The sequence below is a fragment of the Capsicum annuum genome, chromosome 3 (genome assembly GCF_002878395.1).
Source record: "Capsicum annuum cultivar UCD-10X-F1 chromosome 3, UCD10Xv1.1, whole genome shotgun sequence".
Lineage (NCBI taxonomy): Eukaryota > Viridiplantae > Streptophyta > Magnoliopsida > Solanales > Solanaceae > Capsicum > Capsicum annuum.
This window is the reverse complement of record NC_061113.1, coordinates 792,923-801,114: the sequence shown is the minus strand read 5'-3', so window position 1 is coordinate 801,114 and position 8,192 is coordinate 792,923. Positions and strand designations below refer to the sequence as shown.

The window sequence follows — 8,192 nt, the reverse complement described above, 5'->3', positions numbered from 1 at the left end:
AATAGTCTGTTGCATATTTGAGCCTCTTTTTCATAATTTTAATTAATGATGTGTAAAGAGAGAGAGAGAAGGCCACTTAATTAGTTGTCTCTACTATATTAATAAGTCTTGTTATCTCATTATATAATGCAACCATTAACTTTGAAGGCAAATGGGAATAGACACAGACCTGCAATGTAATTAGCTGTCTCTCTGTACTAACAATTAATATATAAACCCAAGAATTATTCATTAAAATAATACATCCATTGACTTTTTGGGTAGGATTTATATCCAGCCCTTTGGTTAAACCACAATTATTTCCTCCTTCATTGTTAGTTATGCTCATATTAATCTTTTCTTGTTAGCTTTCTCCTACTGCAATCTTTATCAGGTATTTTTCGATAAACATTTTTCTAATCTGATCATTTCCCAATTTCTATCTTTTCTTTAGTGGAATTCAGTTTAAATATAGTTTATCGAAAACTCTTTTTCCAGGACTGGATCAGAACTTGGAGATACAAAAAAGGCAAAAGAAGATCGATCAACTGCTCTTCACGCTCCCAAACTGTAAGACTGAATATTAACTTTCGATTGCTTTTCATCTTTCAAAAATCTGCCAAGTATTCCATTTTTATTTTACCTTGATGACAACTACTATTAAGTGTTCAAATAAGTCGAAACTAATTGGGAGAATAAATACATAGATACATTACTTTGGCCTCAACTGACGAAATGAACAACTATGCTTCAGTTCGAGCATGCAAGTTGGATCAGCACAAAGAAGGGGCAACGACTTGTCCATTATTTGATCCGGCCATGGAAAGATCGCTGTGCGACCCATGTTTGAGATTTTTTGGGGGTCTGTGGTGTAGCGTAGTCCCGGAGCCCAGCACTGATCCTGTTGGGGGTGCGGGGGCGAAGCCCCTGCGGTTTGGACGGGTATGTTATTGGGCTTAGGATTTATTTGTACGCACGTATTACATAAGTGCAATCTTGTGTGTTGTTTTTGGTGGTTTTAAAAATACGTCATTGAGACTTTAGTCTCCTCATTGTATTCCTCTCCATTATGGTGAATTTCCTCCTCCTCTGCCCGTGGTTTTCCCCATCAAGTGTTTCCACGTAAAATCTGTGCGTTCTTTTGTTTGTTGTATTGCTTATTCCTGTCCGTTCAATAACAAACATAGCTTCAAACCGTATATGTTGAGAGAAACGAATAGAAATGTCGCTCTAGTTACTTGAAACTGATATTTCAACAGTTGGTGAACTTGCAGGAATTTCCAACTTTATCTACAAAAAATGGTTCAAAATGACATTGACGATGCATTAGATCAGCTAGGAATGATCAAGAGTGGAGGTGATCTGAGTAGCGTAGAGCTTGATGAAATTGAGGATCTTGAACTGGAGCTAAGATTTTTGAGGACCTTTATAAAGTACAAAAATGTTCTTTTGCCTGATTCCTTGGTCAAAATCACAGAGAAGGCCCAACGGATTGTGAAGGAGATTGATTTTGGTATAATTCCAGATGAACTAATATCACAGTTGCAGGAATTCGTTGAAGGTAATACCAGTTCAATGTGCAATTTTGAGCTGGATGATTCTGATCTGACGAAATATATGGATTACCTTGACGAGAATCTAAATGATTCGCTGAGGCTTCTATTCGGTGAGCCTGACCCTGATATGGCAAAGGAAGTGAAAATCCTTAAGAAGCAGTTGCCTTACATTCAAAAGAGAATGAGGTTTCTAAGATACTTATATGGCACAGAGATAAATGGTTGTGTCGGCCATGAGAAGTTGAAAGGTTTGCGGACCCAAATTCAGTTAATGGCTGAAAATGTCGGACACTTCTATCTTTCTCTTTTTGGTGATGAAGATCATACACTTGTGTCTTCCTGTTTATGCCTGATTGTATTAGTGGAGCTGGAAATGAAGAAGATTTTTCATGGTGAACTGAAGGCTTCAAAGTTTACTCAATCAAAAACTTTCAGGGAAAAGAAATTACCAAAAGGATTTTCACATCATCTCAACAGTTTGCTGGTGAATCTTAGAAATAATAAACTTAAGAACGTTGCCTCTGCTCGAAACATTAATGTGGCAATAGAGTTCTTGTTGGTTTTTCTCAGTGATGTGCCAAATCATGTTATTACTGGCAAGAGGTTGAATGAAGCCTTAGTAAAGATTGGAGTTGTTGTGGGTGACATGCTTTGTGTAATCAAAGAAGATGCTAGCAAGACTGATGATGCTATGATACAAATATTGGATAAAGTTGAAGATCTAAAGGTAGAAGTGGAAGAGAGGTACAAATCCTTAAAATACAGTCCATCTAATGAGTTCCCCACAGTTGGTGGATTGAGCTTTCTTCATTCTTTTTTAAGGAAACTGAATGATATGTTGAAATCTGAATCAAGTTTAGATTTCATGATGAGACCCTATATTAGAATTTTAGATGAAGATCTTTCTTATCTAACATTTGTGTTCAGAGATGTTGCAAATGCACAACATAAACATGAAGAAATTCTTATAGATCTTCAAAGGCGTACTGTTAATTTGGCATACGAAGCTGAAGTATCCATCGACTCTATTGTTGCTCAATGTAATGCTCTTTCGCATTTTTTTTACTCGCTTCCTGCAATCATCAAAGAGAGCAAGCAAATTCTTGCGAAGGTGAAGGAGATGAGTTTTCAGAACCTTCCTCTTAAGCCCTTCTCTGTGGTAGAGCCATCTAAGCATCTTCCAACTCATCGTAGCAATCCTGTGAATGATGAGGAGATAGTTGGATTCGCGAATGAATCAGAAAAAATAATCCAATATCTGATTAGAGGTACCCATGAGATAGATGTCGTCCCAATTGTTGGCATGGGGGGACAAGGGAAAACGACTATTGCCAGAAAGGTGTACAATAATGGCAACATTGTTCACTATTTTGATGTTCGAGCATGGTGCATCATTTCCCAATCATATAACCGGAGGGACCTATTACAAGAGATTTTTTGTCAAGTTGCCGGCAAAGAGGATAAGGGAGATAAGGAAGACATCCTTGCTTACGAGTTGAAGCAAAGCCTAACGGGAAAGAGATATCTCATTGTCTTGGATGATATGTGGGATGGTAAGGCATGGGATGACTTAAGGTTTTCGTTTCCTGATGGAAATAGAAGCAGAATAGTTATAACAACTCGACTTGAGGAAGTGGCTAAGCAAGTCAAGCACCATATCGATCCTTATTCTCTTCCATTCCTCACACCTGATGACAGTCTGAAGTTGTTGCAGAAAAAGGTGTTTCAGCAGGAAAGTTGCCCTCCTTCACTACAAGATGTGAGTAAAGCAGTTGCGGAAAGATGCAAAGGATTGCCTCTGGTGATTGTTTTGGTTGCTGGAATAATCAAAAGGAATAAAATGGAAGCCTCTTGGTGGCATGAGGTTAAAAATTCTCTGGTTTCCTATCATGGTGAGTCTGAAGGATATAGTCTTTCGACTATGCAGTTAAGTTATGACAACTTACCTGACCATTTAAGACCGTGCCTTCTTTACATGGGGATGTTTCTGGAGGACGCAAGAATTCCAGTGTCTGAATTGATAAGTTTATGGATAGCGGAATGCTTCGTGCAGAATATTGAATCTAGGAGATTGGAAGAGACAGCTGAAGGTTACTTGAATGATCTCATTAGCAGTAACGTGGTGATGGTTTCAGGTAGAAAATACAATGGAAAAGTCAAATACTGCCAGGTTCATGATGTAGTTCTTCACTTTTGTTTGAATAAGAGTAGAGAAGAAAAGTTTATGCTGGCAGTTAAGGGAAATCCTGACCGATTTCAATCTTCCCGTTGGAAGGATAGACGAGTGGGTTTCAATTTCACTGATGAGGTTTTTAGTTTGGGCTCCAAAACTTTCCGCCAAAGCTTGAGGTCAGTGATAATGACGCATGAAGGAAATTCTTGTGATTGGAAGTCCTTCTCTCAGGTTAGTGACATGAGACTTGTTAAGGTCTTGGATTTGAATTGTCCTTGTAACGCTCACATTTGGTTAGATATATTCAGACCACTAATTCAACTGAAGTACCTTGCAGTTCATTCAATTGAAAACTATGATTGGGAACTAAATCTTCCACATCTTGAAACTTTAATTGTGAGGAAGATAGCAAAGGGATCAACATTACCAACTAATTTTTGGAAAATGGAAAAATTAAGGCATGTTGAGACTCCTGAAGGTATTGCCGATCGGTACAAGGATAAGAAGGGGATGTTTGATGAATCCTCTAAATTGGAAAATTTGAGGATATTTAGGGAAGTTGTAATTAAGGAAGCTGATAACTTGAAGGTGTTGTTAAGGAAGTGTCCTAATCTTCAACAACTTGGCATCTCTTTTATGAAGGCTCCTACAGATGACTCAACGTTAGGTGAAGATGATTACGCAAAGCCTTTCCGTATCAATATGGAGAGTCACACCCATCTTCAATCACTTAGTCTTTTCTTTCCGGGGTCCCCAGTATTAGGCTTACAATTGCCTACAAATTTAAAGAAGTTGGTACTAAGCATGGTCCCTGCAGACAGGGCAGTTTCTTTCATTGCGGGACTACCAGTACTGGAGTATCTCCAATTAATGAATTACCAAGGCTGGAATAAATCCAAAGAGTGGTGCATTCCTCCAGATATCACGTTCCATAAACTTAAGTTGTTGAAACTGAAGAAGTTAGGTACCACAACATGGGATGCTTCAGAGGAATCCTTTCCCCAGCTTGAGACACTAGTTATAACGTATTGTTACGAACTCAAGGAGATCCCTCTTAGCTTTGCAGATATTCCAACACTGAAACAGGTTAAGTTGATTGGGTACTGGTCAGATTCTCTGAAGACTTCAGCTGTCAGAATAAAGGAAGACGTCATAGAGCACGAAGGAAATGACCGTATTGAAATCATTACCAAAGTAAGTTGAAACAAACTCGTATGTGCTGTTTTTGAGTATCCATGTGTATCTAATTTGCAAACACTATCTTCAATACAGTAACTGTGATCGAAAGCATCGATGAGTCAAGCATGTGCCAGCAACCACAACAATGGTATTGTTTCAGTTTTTTTTCTAAAAAAGAACATGTTCCTTTTTTCCTTTCTAATTCAATGTTTTCTTTCTCTTAATTTCTCTCAAACTAACGAAGACTTATTTGAATTTGACAACTGCAGCAAAAGCGCACACAGGCTATTGTGCAGCTAGCTGAAATGTCCATCCTCAATCAACGATTGCTAAGTTTGTTTTGATTGATACACTCTTTTTCTGTATGTTTTTGATGACTGGGAACCAAAATGTGATTTCTTGTTACCTTCAATAAACATCATGCTGTTGTTTCTTTTTGCTTTAATAATTTGGTGGTTGTTTTCGCCATTACTTTCTATAATCCCTTCATTTTACAGTTTCTATTCAATACATGCAAAATTCAATCAAGAATACGAATTACAAAGTTTCTTTTCCTAGTTGAATACAAGTACACCTCCCAATAATCAACCAACAAATTTAGAATTCATGTATGAAAGTTGATTGGTATGTCTTGCTTCATGTGCAAAAGCCATCTATGTGTGAACGTTAGGGCTCTTTCACGTCTTCCACATTCAGTTTTTTCGTTGAACTTCTCAATCTTCGTATAGTGCCTGGGTCCATATAAGCAAACTACCAGTCCATTCCCTAACACACTGCCCTCCCCAGACCAGACTAGGTGGTGTCAAGAATAGACCTTGGGCATTACTCAACCTCAAAAGCTAGCTCAAGAGGTGATGATTATCCAAGTCCATATAAGCAAACTACCAGTCCATTCCCCACATCAGTCCATTCCCCAACCAATGTGGGACTTTTTACTCACTGTAAACATGAGGTGAGGATTACTCAAGTCCATATAAGCAAACTACCAATCCATTTCCCAACCAATGTGGGACTTTTTACCCACTCTAACACCACCACCCCCACACGCCCAGGCCCAACTGACACTGGCGCGTGGACCGGGAGCCCAAATCAGGGATGGACCTAGCTCTGATACCATGTCAAGAATAGACCTTGGACCTAAACACGAGGTGAGGATTACCCAAGTCCATATAAGCAAACTACCAATCTATTCCCCAACCAATGCGGGACTTTTTACCCACTCTAACACTCCCCCCCACACGCCTAAGCCCAACTGACACTGGCGCGTGGACCGAGAGCCCAAATTGGGGATGGACCTGGCTTTGATATCATGTCAAGAATGACCTTGGGCCTAACTTAAGGTCAAAAGCTAGCTCAAGAGGTGAGCATTACCCAAGTCCATATAAGCAAACTACCAGTCCATTCTCCAACCAATGTAGGACTTTTTACCCACTCTAACACGATGTGAGGATTACCCAAGTCCACTACCAATCCATTTCCCAACCAATGTGAGACTTTTTACCCACTCTAACACCCCCCGCCCCGCCCAGGCCCAATTGATATTGGCACGTGAACTGGGAGGCCAAAACGGGGATGGGTCTGGCTATGATACCATGTCAAGGATAAACCTTGGGTCTAACTCAACCGCAAAAGCTAGCTTAAGAGGTGAAGATTACCCAAGTCCATATAAGCAAACTACTGATCCATTCCCCAACCAATGTGGGACTTTTTACCCACTCTAATAGGTGAGAATACACTGGGTATGTTGTTGTTGTAGTCATCGGAATATGCAAGTTGAATTTTCAAAGGACAAGACCTCCAGTACAAGCCATGTTGAGAACAGTTTTTTTGTTCTCCAAAGGATTAGCATACTTTGAGAAGCATCAAAGTTTTAGTAGGGAAGTAAGCATCCCAATACACATATATTTTTCTTTTGCAGAAATAGCAAGTGTATTTGTCCTGTACATGAACAGACTTACCAAAAAGTGTTTTTAATTAAGTTTTGGCCTGATAGGGGACGTTTTACTTAACTTAGTCAAAAGCATGAGTCTCACAGGTCTAATGCATGCAATAGATCATAAACAGTATATGTTAGATCATGTTATTCCAGGTACAAAAATTTGTATATTACACTATGATTTGAGAACTTGAAGAATACAATGAAGTTCAATAACTTCAAACACAACTTCAAGAATTACAATGAAGTTCCAACAACTTCAAACACAAGTTCAAATGAATAATCAAATGAACTATCAAAATGAAGTGTGTATCAACTTTAAGAAATGAAGAATGAAACAGAAAAAGTATAATTATTAAATTGTAAAAATATGAGTTTTTTTAAAAATAAAAGATTAACTATCAAATTTGATTTTTTAAAAAAAGATTGCAGAAATTAAAAAGTAACTACTAACTAATTTTTACCTAATTAACTAAATTGTCCTAAAAAAATAACACAAGTCAATTTTCTATTCTTTCACTTGGCAAAAATCTAAGCAAGGCTTTCTTGCTATTAGTTGTAACACCCCGTATTTTCGGGTTAGAGTTTAAACCGTCGTTCCTACGTATATAGACCCGAACTAAATTATTCTTTATTAACATACGTGTGGTAATCACTCCTATCATAATAACCCGTAAAATTCTCGAGTCGATTTCATTTTTAGTGTTAAGTTTGAGGGGCTAACAACTAGAATATTTTTCTAAGCGTAGAATAAAGACTTAGTTTTATTTTTAACTCTTAATCTTCGGGATACAACTTTTCAACCTTCCCGACATCCGTTTTTGGATTTTGTTGTTGTGTTGTGATGGGGCAAGGTTGTAGTACGTCTCGGAAGAGTTTCGGAATTTTAGACGGGCTTAAGGACAAGTTTGGATTTCCAATCCAGTGGCAGCGCGCGATAGGCCCGCGCCGCCTGTTGGATCGCGTGTGCTGGACCTTAGCCCGCGATTGAGCGGGTGACGCCTGCTTAATCGCAGTGCACTAAGGCCCGCGTCGCCTGCCTTATCGCGCCAGGCTTAATTTCAGCCCACATCCGTTTCATTAATGGCACTTTGGTAATTTCCCTTACCCCTCTCTTCTCAAACACGAAATTTAATCCCTCCAAACCTTAACATATCATTATTTTCATCCAAATTGAGCAAGAACACAACCTAGGGTTTTGTTGGAGAAGTCAAGAGAGCTCGAGATTCAACCGTGGGTTTTCAAAACTAATTAGAGATTTGGAATCCCCAATCCGCAAGCTTCAAGAATCATCCGTTATTTTCTAAAATAGAGGTACGTGGGGTTATCCTAAAATCTCATGGTGCTTTAAATTCATGTTTTACAATGG

General features: G+C 38.7%; 1 protein-coding gene across 3 annotated transcripts; it reads left to right on the top strand.

Annotated features, from left to right (window-relative positions):
* The first annotated feature begins 130 nt into the window (after positions 1–130).
* LOC107864451 (putative late blight resistance protein homolog R1A-3) lies at positions 131–5,368 on the top strand. 3 transcript variants are annotated; one of them, XM_016710811.2, is made up of 5 exons: positions 133–373; positions 478–549; positions 1,254–4,902; positions 4,981–5,035; positions 5,157–5,368. In XM_016710811.2, the coding sequence occupies exons 3-4, from the start codon at positions 1,279–1,281 to the stop codon at positions 4,981–4,983; spliced, it is 3,627 nt and encodes a 1,208-aa protein (XP_016566297.2). In that variant the 5' UTR covers positions 133–373; positions 478–549; positions 1,254–1,278; the 3' UTR covers positions 4,984–5,035; positions 5,157–5,368. The 3 variants fall into 3 exon arrangements, with proteins under 3 accessions (XP_047264808.1, XP_016566297.2, XP_016566295.2); XM_016710809.2 differs by having other exon boundaries at positions 1,239–4,902; XM_047408852.1 differs by lacking the exons at positions 4,981–5,035; positions 5,157–5,368 and having other exon boundaries at positions 131–373; positions 1,239–3,939; positions 4,046–4,242.
* Positions 5,369–8,192: the final 2,824 nt, after the last annotated feature.